This window comes from Pithys albifrons, chromosome 16, assembly GCF_047495875.1.
Source record: "Pithys albifrons albifrons isolate INPA30051 chromosome 16, PitAlb_v1, whole genome shotgun sequence".
NCBI lineage: Eukaryota > Metazoa > Chordata > Aves > Passeriformes > Thamnophilidae > Pithys > Pithys albifrons.
Window position 1 is genome coordinate 14,848,340 of NC_092473.1, and position 19,339 is coordinate 14,867,678.

Genomic DNA, 19,339 nt, shown 5'->3' on the forward strand with positions numbered 1-19,339 from the left:
CTGGTGATCACAGTGGGGTTGGATCAAGACATGGTGGATTCTCACTCAGTGCCACATCCACAGAATCATAGAATGGATTGGGATGGAAAAGCCCTCTGAGATCATCAAGTCCAACCCTTGGTCCAACTCCAGTCCCTTTACCAGATCATGGCACTCAGTGCCACAGCCAAGCTCAGCTGAAAAACCTCCAGGGATGGGGAATCCACCCCCTCTCTGGGCAGCCCGTTCCAATCCCTGAGCACTCTCTCTGCAAAGAATTTTTTTCTGCTCTCCAACTTCAATTTCCCCTGGCAGAGCTTGAGCCCATCGTGCCCCCTTGTCCTATTGCTGAGTGCCTGGGAGAAGAGACCAACCCCCAGCTGGCCAGAACTTCCCTTCAGGCAGGGGGTGGCCAAGCAAGGCCTGTCACAGGCAGAGTTCTGGAGACATCCACACTCCCATCTGCAGCTCAGCACTGCAGAGGAACCCAATTAGTGCCCTCTGAAGGTGCTTCAGTGGCTTGTGCATCCAACAGCCAGGGAAAACAGGACAGAAAGCTGTCCTGAAGGGATCACAGAATCCCAGAATCAGCTGGGTTGGAAGAGACCTCCGAGATCATCAATCCAACCCTTGATCCAACCCCACTGTGATCATGGAGTGCCCTGGGCTGGTGATCACAGTGGGGTTGGATCAAGACATGGTGGATTCTCACTCAGTGCCACATCCACAGAATCATAGAATGGATTGGGTTGGAAAAGACCTCTGAGATCATCAAGTCCAACCCTTGGTCCAACTCCAGTCCCTTTACCAGATCATGGCACTCAGTGCCACGGCCAAGCTCAGCTGAAAAACCTGCAGGGATGGGGAATCCACCCCCTCTCTGGGCAGCCCATTCCAATCCCTGAGCACTCTCTCTGCAAAGAATTTTTTCCTGCTCTCCAGCTTCAATTTCCCCTGGCAGAGCTTGAGCCCCCCTTGTCCTATTGCTGAGTGCCTGAGGAATAAGGTCCCCATTGAGCTCAGAAACTGGTAATTTAAGGAGACACGTTGTAGGCAAAGGTGTTATGGAGAAAACCAGTAAATCTCTTTTATGGCTGAATGTCCATTCAAACTGGAATTACTCTCATGACTGTAAAATCTCTGCAGAATCCAACCTTGGGAGTCATGAATATGCATAAATCCAAAGGAGAATTATCTTTCAGCATTAACTCTTTAAATAAAGAAATAATTTGGCCACCTGCTGTCTGTGAAAGCTGACCTTGTTCTCTCATTTGTAAAAGGGAGTGGAAAGCTTCCAAAACTTTGAATTTCGGACCATTTCCTCTTCTCAGAAATTACACTGAAGAAGACAAGCATTTAAACTGTGAAAAATGGAAATAAAACCTTTCCTCTGGAGTTAACCCTCTTCTTCAAGCCCTTTGCCAACCTGTATTTGTAACTCATTTCCTAAATAGGTTTGAAGGTTGAGGAAGGGCATTGATGGCAACTTCAGTGTCTTCATTTGGCTGTTTTATTCCCATGAATTGGTGTTTTCTCTGCTGTGCAATAGTGACAGAGCCAGTAAGTGTGAGACTTGTTGGCTTTTATTGTGTCCAGTGCCAGGCTGGCTCTCTCAGCCCTCTCCTCCCAGTGCCCACCATGCACAGTTGCCCCTTTTCCTCTTTGGTTTGGGAACAGTGTTTGTGTTGCAGTTGGATGTTGTGTCACAGGAGTGCAGTGAGACCCTCTGGGCAGCCACTTGTTCTCTGGGAATTGTTTATGAAGAGGGTGAAAAAAATGGGAAAGAGAAATTTCTCTACTGTTGTGGGAACCAGTGTAAGAAAAATGTTTAAAGACAACTTTTGGGATTATTTGGGGTGATTTTTGTTTTTTTGAGGGGTTATTTTGTGATTGTTGGGGTGATTTTGGGGTTCTCTGAGGTTATTTTTGTGAAATGATTTTTGTTTTTTTGAGGGGTTATTTTGTGATTATTGGAGTGATTTTGGGGTTTTCTGAGGTTATTTTTTGAAATGACTTTTGGTTTTTTGAGGGGTTATTTTGTAATAATTTGAGGTGATTTTGTGATTATTTGGGTTGTTTTGTGATTATTTGGTGTGATTTGGTGATTATTTGGGGCTGATTTTGAGGTTATTTTTGGAGGACTATTTTGGTTTTTAGGGAGTGATTTTGGGGTGGTTTTGGGATTATTTGGGGCTGATTTTGAGGTTATTTTTGGAGGATTATTTTTGGTTTTTTTGAGGGGTGATTTTGGAATTATTTGGGGTGATTTGGGGGTTATTTTGGGCTGATTTTGAGGGTTTTTTTGAGGACTATTTTTGTTTTTTGAGGGGTGATTTTGGGATTATTTGGGGTGATTTTGGGATTATTTGGGGTGATTTTGAGGTTATTTTTGGAGGACTATTTTGGTTTTTAGGGAGTGATTTTGGGATTATTTGGGGTGATTTGAGGGTTACTTGGGGCTGATTTTGAGGTTATTTTTGGAGGACTATTTTCGTTTTTTTGAGGGGTGATTTTGGGATTATTTGGGGTGATTTTGGGATTATTTTGGGCTGATTTTGAGGTTATTTTTGGAGGACTATTTTGGTTTTTAGGGAGTGATTTTGGGGTGATTTTGGGATTATTTTGGGCTGATTTTGAGGTTATTTTTGGAGGACAATTTTCGTTTTTTGAGGGGTGATTTTGGGATTATTTGGGGTGATTTTGGGGTTATTTTGGGCTGATTTTGAAGTTATTTTTGGAGGACTATTTTTGGTTTTTTGAGGGGTGATTTTGGGATTATTTGGGGTGATTTGGGGATTATTTGGGGCTGATCAAGGGTTGGACTTGCTGATCTCAGAGGTCTTTTCCAACCCAATCCATTCTGTGATTCTAATTAAACTTTTATGCAAATATCTGGTAAACTTCATATGTTTAATGTTAATTTTCACCCTGGATATTAAAGGCTGCTCATACATTTCTGGTCCATGCTTGGCTGGACTGTGTATGTATTTACCTTCAGGCTTGTATGGAGGGCAGATATCAGTGCAGGCAAACCCTGGTTGGATTTTGCATTCCAGAGATGTGAGTGGATTCTGCTGAAAACCTGTCCATAGGTGGGTTTGTGTGGCTGTTTCCTTTGAACTACATTTATTAAGGACTTTGTGGCTTGGCCCTGTGTCTGTGTTAGTCTCAGCAAGTTCAGGATGTCTCCTCATCCAGATTTCATTGACTAATCTCTTGTGATGAGAGAGTTGTTGAGAAATTCAGTGGAGAATTCCTCCTGTGGAAAGCACCACAAGAATTTAGTGTGTGATGAAACTGTTGGAACAGGGAAAAGCAAAGGGGGTTTTCCCCTCCAGGCTCCCCTTGGAAGCTTCACCTTCTTGTCCTCAGACCTGTTTCCTTTCCTATTTAAAGATTTCAAGCTCCTTAAAAACCAAAGAAAAGGGCTTTGTAGGGACCAAGAGAGAAAAGGAGGAAGACTCACCTAAACTGAACAAACTAAAACTTCCTCTTCCCCATCCCTTTAACCTTTCACAGAAATCCTCTCAAGCTCAACAGGCCTTTTTCCTGTTAGGAAGGAGCAGCAGATTTAATCAACTGGTTTTATTTTCTGCTTTCTTTGCAACTCTGCTGTTAAAAATGCAAACTCACATTTTTGCTGAAGTTGCAAGTGCTTTGTCCTTCCTTGGGTTTTGTTGGGAGAAGTTAATTCACTGAGGTTTCTGGGGGAAAAAAAATCTAAACTTTCTATGTAAGTATTTGATTGTGTGTTAGAAACGGCTCCTCTGTTTTGCACAGGTGGGATGTTTGGCTTTGTGATCTCTTTAATGATAAAATAATCTGTTGTGGTGCTTCTAGACTTGGAATAATCAAAGCAAATGCTTCCCACCTGTGGTGAGGCAGCAGGGAGTGTGCAAAGCAGGTACCCAAAGGCTTGCAGGGCTCTTGGGGAGGGTCAGAGCTCCTGCCAAGGGGTTGCAGCCACATCTGGGGGGAATAAGAGGCCCATCAGCTTCCCACTCCACTCATCCTGAGTGCTTTCAATAAACATGAAGCTCAGAGTAAGTTGTATTTAGTGGGTTATGGGTAGAATAAGATTAAAACATGTCCATCAAGAAAAGGAAAAAACAGACAATAATCTGTCTCTCATTAAATGCCTTTGTTTTAATGAGTCAGAGATATGAAGGTGAGGAATCACAGCAGCGTTGAGGGATTGATGGTTTTAGAGCTATTACAGAACAACAAGTGAAATATTTCATTTCCTGAAAGAATGAAAATTGCTCGTGTTGCTCAATCCAGTGTGTTCTCTTCTGTAATGCTGGGTCTGGTTGTCCTTCCAAAGCTCCACTCCAGACTCTCTGCCAGCAGCCACTGTCAGGAGCTTCCAGTTCCAAGTCCTCCCTTTCTGCCTTTGGTTTCTCCTCTGACACCAGATGCCCATTTTCCTTTGGGGTGCAGTTGGGAAGGAATGAAAGTTCTTCACTTTCTGGGACTGTTTTTTGGACCTCGACAGCTTCATGTTACTTTTAATCACCCCCAAAACTGAGGCCAGGGTTGGATCATTCTTACTCTTCTCACAATCTGCAATGCTTAGGAGACTTTAAGTGGAATATTTTCACTGTGCTGTGTTGTAGGAATGGCTGGATTTGGTGCAGGAGGGAGAAAAAGGAGGAGTGGTCAGAGGGTTTGGAGGTTCATCTTGGCTTGGCATGTGAGACTGAGCCCTGATGGTCCATGTGCCTGCTTGTGTTGTGAGAGTGATTAATTCCTCAGGGATTTATTTACATGTGGGGTATTAAAACGATTTTTTTCCAAAGCTTATGAAGTTGTAAAGTAATAAAAATTCTCTTTTTTCCTTTGGTTGGGGAGATCCACAGGTAAGGCACTTGCTCCTACGAGTACTTGTAAAAGTATTTGGGTAAGGCCTCTCATCCCTGGCCTTTAAAGAAATAAAACTCTCACAAGACAGGAATGTTTTTTCATAGATTTGCAGCGGGTTAAAAGACAGGAAATGGGGTTAGGAGTGAGTGGTTGGTTCTCACAGGGAAGGGCTGTTCCCAGCCAAGGGTCCTGCTCTTGCTGATACTCCCTTTTCCAGATTGTTCCTAAATAAAGTGGCCAAACTGAAGCAAATGAGTCAAATTTGACATGAGGGATGAATTAAAATTTGAATTAAAGAGAAGGATGAAAGGCTGAGACCTGCTGAGGGATAAAAGTGGCAGAAGAAAAGCACAGGGAGGAGAAATGACTCTGGTTTCCTGTGCAGGACTGAGGCACAATTCCCAAAAAAGGCACATGGACTTCCAGGAAGTATTTGATAAATGGGAAATGCTGAGCAGTAAATGACCATGTTGTGATGTAAACTCGTGTTCCTTCCAAATTGAGATTCAAAGTGCTTGAACTGTGTGTGTTTCCAGGAAATGGGAGTGTGATGCACACATGGAAGGACCACAGGGATGGTTTGATTGGAGGTGCAGAGAAGCTTCTAAATGGGCTGAATTTTGGGAGATCCTCAGCTCAGAAAGACGTGGCCAGTTTCTGTGAAACCCTGAGGGACATAAACAAGCCCAAGGTCACTTGTTCTTTCCTAAAATCCACGTCCTTGGGAATAAACACTCAGGTTCAAAATAAGCTGCAGTACCAGTTTGTGCAGGGTTGTCCCTGTGCCCCTTGTTGTACCTGCTCAAGGTGACACAGGAGGCACAGGTGGCTTCCAAACAGGGGTTGGGAGAGGCCCAGTGTGCCCATTGCTGCCATCTCAGATGTCCAAGTTGCTGATAGAATCACAGAATCACAGAATGGACTGGGTTGGAAAAGACCTCCCAGATCATCAAGTCCAACCCTTGGTCCAACTCCAGTCCCTTTACCAGATCATGGCACTCAGTGCCACGGCCAAGCTCAGCTGAAAACCCTCCAGGGATGGGGAATCCACCCCCTCTCTGGGCAGCCCATTCCAATCCCTGAGCACTCTCTCTGCAAAGAATTTCTTCCTGATCTCCAACTTCAATTTCCCCTGGCAGAGCTTGAGCCCCCCTTGTCCTATTGCTGAGTGCCTGGGAGAAGAGACCAACCCCCAGCTGGCCAGAACTTCCCTTCAGGCAGTTCCAGACAGTGCTGAGGTCACCTCTGAGCCTCCTCTTCTCCAGGCTGAACATCCCCAGCTCCCTCAGCCTCTCCCCACAGCACTTGTGCCCCACAAGATGCCCCTTTTTATTCCTGTTGCCACCTGCCAACACACCAACCCTGTTCTACAGCTGGTTCCAAATACTGGGGGGAACACCATCTAGTGTTGATCTCATTTAAAGTTCATCTTACATGATGTCATAGGAGTTTTATATTCTGCCAAAATCAACCTTGGTGGAACAAGATAAAATGCAGTAACCCACTGGACGTGTTCTGTGGTGGTTTAACTTGCCCAGGGTGGTTTCCTGGGAAGGGAATGTGTCTTTATGCCAAAAACATCCATGACAGAGCTGCACTGACACTGAGTTCTGCCTTCATTCCAAATGGCACCATCATCTTTTGAGGAATGATGACAATTTCAGGCTTGAAATCTGTGCTTTACTTCTCTCCAGTGTCTTTGTAGGGAACAGTGTTGGTTCTCTGGAGTGTTTGGAGAAACATTAGAGGGCATCTGGAACGGGCATCTCTGGGAGTCTGACTTTGGTTGCAGAGTTGTTGCTCAGTGTTGTGCAACTGGTGAATATCAGAGGCTGTTCTGTGTTAATGTAACAGCAAAATCTGCCAGTTTGCTCAAGTAATTTATTCTAAAGCTTAATAGGCCTCTGTTTACTTGAAACAGTGACCTTAACTAAGCACTGACACAGCTTTCCAGCTCCAGAGCTTGTCCTTGGCTTCTCCTGCCAATGGCTTTGGCTTTGCAATTCCATTCTCATGTAATTAAAAATTCTTCTGTGCTGTGTGAAAGACACACAGAGCAGAAACTCTGGATCTGGCCAGTGTTGTCAAATGTACAAAGGAAACGTGTTTGTACAAATGCTCCCTTCTAATCTGCTTATCATTAAAGATCACCTTGAGTTGGAGGGAGCCCTTCTGGGGCTCAGTTCTCTTCCCTGGGCCTCGGGATCTCTGGGTGGGCTTTAAACTTACCTGGACTTTCAGAAATGGTTCATTTCTAGAACTTTGCTTGTTCCCTCAGTTCTCATTCCTACAGGGATGGGAGCAGTGCTCAGCTGTAGAGAGGATTTCTGATGTGGTTTCTTCTCAGCTCTCTGAGCTCTGTAATTAAAACTTCTGGGTAGGTTTTACCTTGGAAACTAAATCCCTAAGTCATTTCTTGGGCTTTGTTTCTGGTTTGCTTTTCAAATTCTGCATTTTCACCAGCGTAGAATCATAGAATGGATTGGGTTGGAAAAGACCTCCCAGATCATCGAGTCCAACCCTTGGTCCAACTCCAGTCCCTTTACCAGATCATGGCACTCAGTGCCACGGCCAAGCTCAGCTGAAAAACCTCCAGGGATGGGGAATCCACCCCCTCTCTGGGCAGCCCATTCCAATGCCTGAGCACTCTCTCTGCAAAGAATTTTTTTCTGCTCTCCAACTTCAATTTCCCCTGGCAGAGCTTGAGCCCATCGTGCCCCCCTGTCCTATTGCTGAGTGCCTGGGAGAAGAGACCAACCCCCACCTGGCCAGAACTTCCCTTCAGGCAGTTCCAGACAGTGCTGAGGTCACCTCTGAGCCTCCTCTTCTCCAGGCTGAACACCCCCAGCTCCCTCAGCCTCTCCCCACAGCACTTGTGCTCCAGTCCCTTTTCCAGCCTTGTTGCTCTTCTCTGGACTCGCTCCAGCCCCTCAATATCCTTTCTGAACTGAGGGGCCCAGAACTGAACACAACACTCAAGGTGTGGCCTCCCCAAGGCAGAGTCCAGGGGAAGGGTCACTGCCCTGGGCCTGCTGGCCACGCTATTTTTGATACAGGACAGGATCCCCTTGGCCTTCTTGGCCACCTGGGCACACTGTTGGCTCATGTTGAGCTTCCTGTCAATTAGTACTCCATTAGCATGGTTGTGTCTTCTTACTTGTGTTTTGCTCAGCACTTCAGGTTTTTTATCTTAATGTTTAATATCACTGGTGAGATGAGCAAGTTGTTTTCAACATCAGAAGAAAATCAGGGAGAAAACGCACCAGTTCATTCCAGGGAAATTCCTCCCAGGTGGATGTGGATTGTTGGCCGTGCAAGAATGTTATGGGTTCACCCAGGTGGGCCTAGACTTGGGCTCTGAAGTTTGGATTAGGCCGAAGCTGTCAGCTGATTTGAGCTGGGCTGAGCTAACAGCTGACCTCTTCTAGCCAGTAACTTTGTATTCCATACCACATTATGGCATCATCTCCAGGGAAGTAGGAACCAGTGTGGGAGTGGTTAAGGCAGTCTCTTCTCAGCCCTCCTCTTGGGAGGACACACGATGCTGTCCCAGGGTGGATGGAGAGGACCAGGCCCACCACTGGCTCACAGGGTACCTCAGGAAAGTAAAATGTGTTGTTCTGGGTCTCTCCTTTCTGCTTGGGTTTGTCTCCCTGGGGAATAAGTATTTTCTTAAGTAATGTGTAGTTAGGACAGTAGAATTTGTGTGTTCGTTAAGAAGTTGGGGTGGGGAACTTGTTGTTGCAGACTTGTGTGAGTGAATATTTGTACTCTCTTCTAATTGTCTCTTTCTTTCTGTGAGAAATATATGTAGTTTTAGTATAAATGCCATTTGAAGTGTTTTTTTTCTTTCCCCTCTCTTTTCCTCCCTCTCCCTGGTGTTAGGAGGGAGGTTTTTCTCTCTGTGCTTGGGGGGGGTTGGCAGTTGCTTATCCCAAACCAAGACAAGGAACAACCAGACCCCACTAACGTGCTTTGTTCTCTTTCCTCACTCAGGTCGTGATTTTCATTTTCTCGTGTCAGTCTCTCGGGGAGAGGAAATGGTTGTAGTGGAAGGTGTTCCAAACAAGCCACTGACACGGAGGAGCCTTTGCAGTTCAGGAACGTTCCTGGAGGAGCAGATTTAACCCTGCTGTGTTTGTGTTCTGTGCTGTCCGGGCTCAAAGGGAAACAAAGATGACGACTTCGTCCATTCGACGGCAGATGAAGAACATTGTGAACAATTACTCAGAGGCCGAAATCAAAGTGCGGGAAGCGACCTCTAATGACCCCTGGGGGCCTTCCAGTTCCTTAATGACCGAAATAGCAGATCTGACTTACAATGTTGTGGCCTTTTCTGAAATTATGAGCATGATCTGGAAACGGCTCAATGACCACGGCAAGAACTGGCGACACGTGTACAAGGCCCTCACTCTCTTAGATTACCTGATTAAAACAGGCTCGGAGAGGGTGGCCCAGCAGTGTAAGGAGAATATTTTTGCTATCCAGACGTTGAAAGATTTTCAGTACATCGATCGAGATGGCAAAGACCAGGGCATCAACGTGAGGGAGAAGTCCAAGCAGCTGGTGTCCCTCCTGAAGGACGACGAGCGGCTCAAGACGGAGCGGGCCCAGGCCCTGAAGACCAAAGAACGCATGGCCCAGGTGGCCACTGGGGTGGGCAGCAACCAGATCACCTTTGGCCGAGGCTCCAGCCAGCCCAACCTGTCCACCAGCTACTCAGAGCAGGAGTATGGCAAGTCTGGAGGGTCCCCAGCATCTTACCATGGCTGTAAGTACAGCAAACACATAAAACATTCCACTCCCTTTTCTTTTGAGAGATTCTGTGTCCTGATCTGCTGTGGGAGGTGAGTGAGTGGGTGGGGCCTGTAGGAGGGTGACCCTCAGGTCACCTCTGTTGGTTAGAGCCAATAACACCAGAGTTGGGGGTTCATAGAATTACAAAATCATAGAATGGATTGGGTTGGAAAAGACCTCCGAGATCAGCAAGTCCAACCCTTGATTCAACCCCACTCCGTGCCCTGGGCTGGTGATCACAGTGGGGTTGGATCAAGAAGTGGTGGATTCTCACTCAGTGCCACATTCACAGAATCACAGAATGGATTGGGTTGGAAAAGACCTCTGAGATCATCAAGTCCAACCCTTGGTCCAACTCCAGTCCCTTTATCCAGATCATGGCACTCAGTGCCACAGCCAAGCTCAGCAGAAAAACCTCCAGGGATGGGGAATCCACCCCCTCTCTGGGCAGCCCATTCCACTCCCTGAGCACTCTCTCTGCAAAGAATTTTTTTCTGCTCTCCAACTTCAATTTCCCCTGGCAGAGCTTGAGCCCATCGTGCCCCCTTGTCCTATTGCTGAGTGCCTGGGAGAAGAGACCAACCCCCACCTGGCCAGAACTTCCCTTCAGGCAGTTCCAGACAGTGCTGAGGTCACCTCTGAGCCTCCTCTTCTCCAGGCTAAAGGGATCAGTCCCTTTATGGGATTCACTTAAGATGGTCCTTGTGGGTCCCTTCCAGTTGAGAATATTCTGTGACTCTGGTTGTGCTGCCCCTGTGGATCTGCTCCGTGGCACTCGTGTCTCCTCCAGTGCCTGGTTCAGTGTTTGGTTTGGAGGGGATGTGTGTATTGACTTAAATCAATTTGAGAAGCAGTTGTTTACTGGCAGTTCCCACAGACAGCATTGCCAGGCTGCTTTTGTGAACCTGGGCCAGTGTTTGATGTCATGGGGAGATTGTGAATGGATTTTTTTTTTTTTGCTTTGAAATGTATCCTTTTTGTTAACTACAGTTCATGGAATCACAGGTTGATTTGGCTCGGAAGGGACCTTAAAGCTCATCCCATTCCACCCCCTGCCATGGGCAGAGGCACCTTCCACCAGCCCAGGTTGCTCCAAGCCTGGTCTTGAATTCAAGAAAAAAATAGAAATACAGAATATTTCCTGGATCATTTTACTACTTTATGCAGCTTCTCTTGTACTTTGGCCAGAGTGCTGCTGTTTAATTTCCTTTATTGCTTACTCAGCAGCTCTTAGAGCAGTAATGCTTTGACTCTGTCTGTATTTAAATATTTATTCTCTCAGTCTTTGGTGTGTCACTGTCTGTACTAAATGCTGGATTTCATTCTTAAATAATACAATGGTGTGGGAAGAACAAATGCTTTCCACCACTGCTTGGGGGGACTCCCTGTCATGTTGGGAAGAGGCCTGAGTTGGCACTAAATCCTCCTTAATGTCAGTAATGATCTGATGAAAGCTGCTTTGGCTGCAGTGTCAGGGGCTGGGGTCTAATTCTGAAGGAAAATCTTGTGTTTCAATGAATGTTCAGGGTGTGTGAGGGGCTGTAGTCCAGCCAGGGTGGAGAATCCACTGAGCAGCAGTGCTGGGAAGCTCAACTTTTTCATCTTCTGGGTCCCAAAGTCCCAAATTATAAATGTGTGAGTGTGCAAACACTTCCAGTGTTTTATTTCCAAAAAGGAATATTTTTAGGATACAGGCTACAAAAAATGTGCAGTAAAGTTTTCAGGTGTGAGAATCTTTTAATTGGCAGTTGGATAAGAGACTTTTTAGTTTTCAATAATAATTATATTTCTATATGTTTAGGTTGTCTGTATGTACATAGTTCTTCTGTAATGACCATCCTTGGGCATTGATTCAGTGTGACTTTTAAAACACATAAACAACAGTGACATTTTTAATTTTGAAATCTGGGGATTGTTGTTGATTACAATGAAAGTTCTTCATTCAGGAGGTCGTTTGAAATACTGTTTTACCTTGGGCTGATGGACTAAATAACAGCACCTGAGTTATCTGGGCACACCTTGGGTTCCACAGGGCTGTTGCTTCACCAGCTCCTGCCTTTAATTAGTGCATGGAGCTGTTGCTGGGCACGTTCAGTGCTCCCAGAGGCTCCAAACTGTTCCTCCCAGCAGGACTGAGCAATGCAGGGCGTGTTCCTGAATTGTTCCTGGGACGTTGGAGAATTTTGAGGGCAGAAGCTGCAAGTTTGGCTGTTCTTCCAGGCCAGAGTGTGGGTTCAGTGGATGCTCCCATTTCCCTGTGTCTCCTGGGGCAGGATTGCTCTTGAGGTAATGATTTCTTAAGCTTTTCTCCTCCTCCCCCCTGAGCACAGGCCTAAGAAGCTTTAGAAATCTCAGGCTTTTTTTTTCCCTCTCTGTTGTGGCCTCTCCTGGACTTCCCACTCTGGATCAGCAGAAATAGAGGTGGCTGTTAGTTTTTTATATATCCAAGTTTTAATATGTTTTTTGTCAGGTTTCATTGAGTGTAGCAAATCAAGCAGCACCTTTCAGAACAGATGTGCTAAATAAATACTTCTGATATTGGAAAACTGTGTAGAGCTTTATCCTGGAAACAAGGAAGGAGTTTCATTAAACCCCAGACATTTAATCTGTTACATAAATTTAGGGTTATTCTTGTGCCTTCTAAATTTTCATTATTTAAAGTGAAAGAGATTGTACCCATCCTGTTTTATTTTTTAAAATGATGGCCTTTTTTTTGTTCTGAAAAGATGGATTCAGTAAAATATGTGAAAGGAATGAAGCTGTGCTGAGCTCCTGGGGAATCCTCCCCTTGTAGCAGCTCGAAGATGTGGTTGCTGCACTGTGTATTCTGGCAGAATTCTCTTTCATTCCTCTGAGCCTTTGAAGGGGAGATCAGAGACATTCAGATGTGCAATTTATGGCATGAGATTTGCCTCTTAATAATGTACATCCCCCCTCTTTGCTAAATGTTTCGTGTGTCTTCTTAACAGCCAAGTATCAGTAAAGTTTGGGAGAATTAACAGCCTTTTTGCCAACATCACTGAAGGAAACATTTTGTCTCTCAGTGGTTTGGCATCAGCACATTTTACTTTTGTTCCTCACTAGTGGGGATTGCAGATTTTGGGAATGCATTTCCCTTGCTTGAAGAGATGATTTTGGGCTCTAAAATCTCTTTTTTGATCCTTTCTTGCAGAAGAAATGAAGGCTGAGCTGGCTGGAAGAGCTTGGGGGTTCCTGCAGGACAGATCAGTGAGGGAACAGTAACTCCAGTGGATGCTGTGCTGGATCCCTTTCTGTCAGTTATTAAAGGGCAATGTTGGATCAGTCAGTGGGTGCTTTTTGGTTCAGTTTGTTCAGGGGGTTGGATCAGCTGCCCTGACTGAACCCTGCAGTGCTCAGACCCCACTCCAGCCTCTTCACATGGGTGGGGTTGGATCCAACAGCTGGATTTGGTACTTGATGTTGAGCCACAAAGGGTTTTCTCAAAGAGTTCCTGGTCATTGTGTCCCAAATTTATCCTTTGTGAAAAAAATTACAGCAGTTCTTACAACTTGTGTAGTGTGAGGGAGTTAAAGATGGGAAAGGATCTCTTGACTTGAACAATCAGCCCTCACTGCAGGCAAGACTAAGGAAAATCAGGACATTCCCTGTTTCCTTGGGGATATTTTCATCTCATCTCTGACAGTCCTTCAGAAACTCTGCAAAGTGAAATGGTGAAACATGAGAGTTTTTAATAAGGTCCTTCCCCCAAAGCTTTGCCTTAATGACTTTGTTGGGCCTGAAGGTCTCTGTGCTTGGATAATTCCAGGGTTTGTGAACTGTAAAAGTATTAGTGTATTTTTGCTGTTTAATCTCATAACCTGTAAATGGAAGCCAAGAGAGACAGTAAAGCAAAAAGCAGAAATAAAGCTCCTCCCAACCTCCATCTTATCAATAATTTCTGGCATACTGGGAACAATTGGGTTTATCTTTCAGTTGGCCATTAATGGATTAGGAACTCTAAAATATTCCATGCCAAAATGCCCAATAGTTTTTATTTTGGAAAATGTATAAATTGTCTGGAGTTGCATGGAATCTGATACCAGATTTTATTTCACTTTGTAGGAATTTTCTTGTGTGGTGCTGAAACTAAACCTGCTGGGGGAGGAAGGAATATAAGACAGATATCTGAACTCTTTTGGATAATATTTCCTCACTCCTCTTGTGCCTTTGGGTCAGAATGTTATGGGTTCACCTTCAAACCAAGACACTAAATAATTGTCTTTATGCTCGACATCAGTCACCCAGTTTTGAAGCTTCAGCCTCTTGCTCCTGGCCTTGTTTCATGTCCAGCTGCCACTGACCACTTAAATAGGATCTGGATTTATGGCTGCACAGGGAAAAGTAGGGTGTGCTTAATATAGACCTCCTAAGCCTGAGCTGCGATGGTGTCTCAAGCCTGAGAAACACTGGCCATGTTTAAAACCCAAGTTTACTGGGGCCAGGCTTTTTGAGAGATTAATTCTGTCATGCCCAGTCCAGGCTGTCCCTGTGTGACTCTGGGGTGTCCACACACCCTTCCCTTTGTCCCTGTGCTCCTCCTGTGGGTTTGGAGGCAGAGCCAGCCTGGGATGGGGTTGGTGCCCTGAGTTCAGTGACACAAACTGTGAGCTGCTCTCAGAGCAGCCCTGCCCCAGGTGGGCTCAGCTCAGCTCACAAACAGCCAGTTTGACAAAAGATTGGTGAAAGATGGGCTGAAAAGGGCTTTTATGGATCCTTGGAAATGCCAGGTCTTTAACCTTACCTGGAGAGATTCTAGGAGCAATTTTCTTTGGGTGAATTAAGGAGTTTTAGTATTTCCAGGGATTATTTGTATTAAGTTGACTCATTATTTAAAAGCAGTTTTGTGAAGCCTCACTAAGTGTGTGTTCACTCATCCATTTCAGCTTTGTCTCCACTTTTACTTGGAGTAGGAAATAAATCAGAGGAATTGCTGGTTTGGGTTTGACATGATGGGAAATTCACAGAATCCCAGAATGGTTTGGGGAAGGGACCTTAAAGCTCCTTCAGTCCCAACCCTCTGCCATGGGAAGGGCACTGGAACAGGATGCCCACCCTGGACACTTCCACACAGTTTCTCTGGGCAACCTGTGCCATTCAAAAAGCTCCTGTTCTTAAAGGTTTGGGGTTTTTTATTTAATAACCTGTTGTGCATCTTTGCAGGTTGGAACACATCTCTGCCCTTCCATCAGGGAATGTGTGGCCTGGCATCCAGCAGTGAGTCTGGAGGAGCTGTGTGGGTAATTCCCCCAGTCTGAGGTGCTGGAGGAATGTGCCAGACTGCTGGCAGATGTCACTTGACAGCTTGATTAAATCCTCTCATCATACATCTATTTTTTCTGGTGCTCTGAGGGAAGGTGGGAGGTGCCACTTGTGGCTTCTGGAGTGGCACTAAATGACCCCACTGTGTCTGTCAGGTGGGCATGGGGGTCACCTGAGAGGCAAAAACACCCCTAAAACCAAAACAAACCTTAAGGATTTGGTCAAACAAACCTTAAGGGTTTGGTCAGGATTAAATGAATTTCCAAAGTGCTCTGTCTGCTCAGAGTAGTTAAATCCTGCAGAAGGGCTGGGCAGCTCCACTTTGTCACATTCAGAGGGTTTTTAACTCTCCTCTTGTGTCTAAAAGATTCTTTAATTCCCAGTGGGAAGGTGGATTACACATTTCCTTCTAGATCAAGCAGCCTTTTCCTCATTTGAGAGGTTAGATTGGCTTTTTGAACATATCCCATCTTTATTTGAGTGCTCTTGCATTGGAAGACCAAGAGATGGGATCTCTGCTTGGTTCCCAAGGGAATTGCTGTTGGGTTCTGAGTTCTTACAAGGGAATTGCTGTTGGGTTCTGAGTTCTTACAAGGGAATTGCTGTTGGGTTCTGAGCTCTTACAAGGGAATTGCTGGTGGGTTCTGAGTTCTTACAAGGGAATTGCTGTTGGGTTCTGAGTTCTTACAAGGGAATTGCTGGTGGGTTCTGAGTTCTTACAAGGGAATTAGTGTTGGGTTCTGAGTTCTTACAAGGGAATTGCTGTTGGGTTCTGAGTTCTTACCTTGATATTAATCCAATTTTTCAAGTCAGCCTTGGTTTTGTCTGCATTTGTAGGTGCACTGCTTGAGAGAGGAAAGAGCTTTTCTTTCTGAACAAATGTGACTGAGAACTGAGTTCTGTTCCTCAGAATTCCACCTGCAAATCAGAAAGCCAGAAATAACAAAAACAACCCCAAAACCCGAGCACAGCCTTGGGAATGAAAATGCACAGCCTGATTTCCGTGCTGGGAGAGGTTTGTATCCCTAATGCAGGCAGTGACTCTGTGCTGTGTGTTCCCTTTAACTCAGTCAGATCTATAGACATCCACAGAGGGCTTTTAATATTGCCAAAATATAGTAAATTATCAATAGATGTGTCTGGCAGATGTCAGAGCCTGGGCTGGGCACAGATGGTGGAGCAGAATCAGAATCCTGCTCTGGTGATTAACTGAGGGTGGAGATGATTTCCCTGCTGAGCAGCCCTGTGGGAACAGATTCCCACCAATTTGCTTCTGGGCAGCCTGGAGGGACTGGGATCTCCAAATTCCCAACAAAGCAGGGCTTAGCAGGTCAGAATTGATCTATTGAGTCCCATCTTACATAAACATCTGAGTGAACTGTCATGTGCTGGGGGATAAGGGATGCTTTGTGTGGCAGCCATCCTGTTACTGAGGCAATAACCTTTCTGCTGGATCCTGGGAATTCAAACCTTGATGCAGGATGAGGCCCTCACAGGAGTGGAGTTGCTGGATATAAAACATGTCAGGTTAACTCCCCAGAACAGTGTTTTGAATTTTCCATCACTCTTTCAAACAGTTTGCTGGCAGTTCTTTCATGTAGGTGGTTTTATAACACTGCAGAGGTTTAAATGTAAAACAGCAACATTCCTGTAGTTTGGGGGTTTTATTAATGAGGCCCAAGGAAGAATTTCTGTCATTTTTCCTTTCTTTTTTTTGTAAAGATAAGTTTGGAAGTGCCTTTTAGAGCTAATGAAAGCAAGTAAAATGAATTGCTGGAAAGCCTAAAAGTGAAAAGAAATAATTTCTATCTGTGAGAGCCCATATTGTCTTGTGTGCAGATCCTGGAGCTGCTGCCTGGGCTCTGCTGGGAGCTGTGAGCTCATGGAACTCCCTGCCAAGCAATCCAGCCCTTCCCCTGCTGGCTGGGAGGGAGGACCCACCAGGGAGGGATGCAGTTCCTGCTGCCTGCAGCTTTTCCTGGCAGGATTCTGGGAGCTGCTAAAGCTGCAGCTGCTGAGGGTGTTCAGCAAGTCCTTTGTGTGGAGATGGGGGGAAAATGAACCTGCTTCACATCGTTCTGAAGTCATTGTGCCATCAGCTTGGTGTGGACTGGAGGTGTGTGCACAGAGATGGAAAGGCTGAGGTGCAGGAAGGGCAGGAAATCCCAACTGGGAGACCAGCAGGTCCCTCCCTGGTCATGGTCCAGGCCCATCTGTGCCCAGGTGGCTCTCTGGGTGTCCCATTTGTCCCACACTTACCCAGCTCTGGTTTGAAACCATAACTTACTGTCCCTCTCCAATTCCTGCTGGAAAACCACTCTGCTTATATCTCAAAACTATTCATGGTCAGTTTATGCCATTAGTTCTTGCCCCTTTATCTTAAATAGCTTTTCTCACTCTGTGGTATTTGCAAGCCTGATTTATTTAACAACCATGAACTGCTCAATCTTCTTTTTTTGCAAAGATAAACACATCAAACATGCTCTGTGCTCCAAGGGAAAGGGTTTCCACATCCATTCTGGTTTGAAATCATCCATCCTGGATTTGAATGACCAGAATTGGTGCTCATGTTTAACCTGTGTTAGGTGAGAGGCTGGGAATTATCATGGGCTTCAGTTACCTTGTTTTTAATAGTCCATATCATTTATTGGAGGGCCTGGCTGTGACTGTTGGAGCAAACAAAAATTTAGTTCTTTCATATGGAAAAGTTTGAAAAAAATGTTAGAATTGGGGTATGAGTAACATCTTTATTGAAGGAAGGAGCTTGTCTGGTTGGCTTGAGAGCCTCAGGATCAGCACAGTGTGGGGGAATCGTTCTGGGTGATAAATTAATGTGTCCCTTTGGAGACAGAGTGGGGTGGGATGGAAAGGTCATTCCTTGTTCATGGAGAGTCACATTCCTTGTTCATGGAGAGTCACATTCCTTGTTTATGGAGAGTCCCTTTCCTTGTTTATGGAGAGTCCCTTTCCTTGTTTATGGAGAGTCACTTTCCTTGTTTATGGAGAGTCACTTTCCTTGTTTTTGGAGAGTCACTTTCCTTGTTTTTGGAGAGTCACTTTCCTTGTTTTTGGAGAGTCACTTTCCTTGTTTATGGAGAGTCACTTTCCTTGTTTTTGGAGAGTCACTTTCCTTGTTTATGGAGAGTCACTTTCCTTGTTTTTGGAGAGTCACTTTCCTTGTTTTTGGAGAGTCCCTTTCCTTGTTCATGGAGAGTCACATTCCGTGTTTATGGAGAGTCACTTTCCTTCAGGCCTGTTGGATGAGAGAGGAAGTTGCACTTGTTGTGTCATTTGGAGAGGCAAGACTGGGAATGTTTGGAGGATTAAAATAGTGATGAAAAGGTGGTTTTTAAACATGGTTTGGCAGTCTCGTTTTTACATGCCCAGCTGACCTGCTGAGAAGAAACTTGATTTCTTAGACCTTGTCATGCCAGTTTAGAAACCTGATTCCTCTGTATTAAATGTCAACATGTATTTTGCCAAACTAATTATCATTCCAGCCATTAAATACAATCTTCCTTGCCAAACTGAGATAAAAGTTCTGTGTGAATGATTTGGATGTGAGAGAATTATTTGTGAGAGTGAAAAAAAGTTTTAATTACTGTCTAGTGCTAAACCCACTAGTGTTGTCCCATTGGGATGGGAATTTCTGTCTGACATCATCAGGAAAAGAAGATTTGTGCATATTTTAGCTGTCAAGCTTGACTGTAACTCAAGGAGAGGGGAGATCCCAGCCAGAGCTCACCCAAAACCAGACCAGCCAACACCAAAACCCAAACACCAACCCCAGCCCATACACCAGACTCCTTTTTACCAGGGCCTGGTACAGTATTTGTGTATATTTGGGGTATGAATGACTTGCTTGTTTGTCCCTGAGCCTGCTCAGCAGTCAAGAATAGTTCTTTATCTTCCCATTAGGACTGTATTATTTTACAGAAAAGTGGGTGGTATCCAGTTTTACCCTGAGATTGGCCAACTCCCAGCAAATCCTTGGTGACATTGGAAGATGCAAGAAATACCAGCAAATGTTCTCTTGAACAATTAATTCTGTATGTTTTTAAATCAGTGTCCTGATGTGCTCGGGGTGTCCAGCATGTGCTGGGGGGACTTGTTGATCTTACAGCCCCACTAAGGCAAAAAGCTTTTGTTTTCCAGGAATGTTTGTCCTTTAAGGAGTTGACTTTAATTGTGGTCTGTTCTCCCCAGCCCTGGTGGGAGTTTCACCTCCTGTTACTGAGGGAGCTTTTGGAGCATCCCTGGACCTGGTGGGAGTTTCACCTCCTGGCACTGAGGGAGCTTTTGGAGCATCCCTGGAAGTGGTGGGAGTTTCACCTCCTGGCACTGAGGGAGCTTTTGGAGCATCCCTGGACCTGGTAGGAGTTTCACCTCCTGTTACTGAGGGAGCTTTTGGAGCATCCCT

At 45.2% G+C, this 19,339-nt stretch overlaps 1 protein-coding gene across 5 annotated transcripts in view; it reads left to right on the plus strand.

Annotated features, from left to right (window-relative positions):
* EPN2 (epsin 2) overlaps positions 1–19,339 on the plus strand; it is a 61,879-nt gene that overhangs the window by 28,763 nt on the left and 13,777 nt on the right. For all 5 annotated transcript variants that reach the window (XM_071570728.1, XM_071570727.1, XM_071570726.1 and 2 more), the window contains one exon: positions 8,839–9,613. In XM_071570728.1, the coding sequence (XP_071426829.1) occupies positions 9,019–9,613 (595 nt within the window). In that variant the 5' untranslated portion in view covers positions 8,839–9,018. The remainder of the gene's footprint in view (positions 1–8,838; positions 9,614–19,339) is intronic.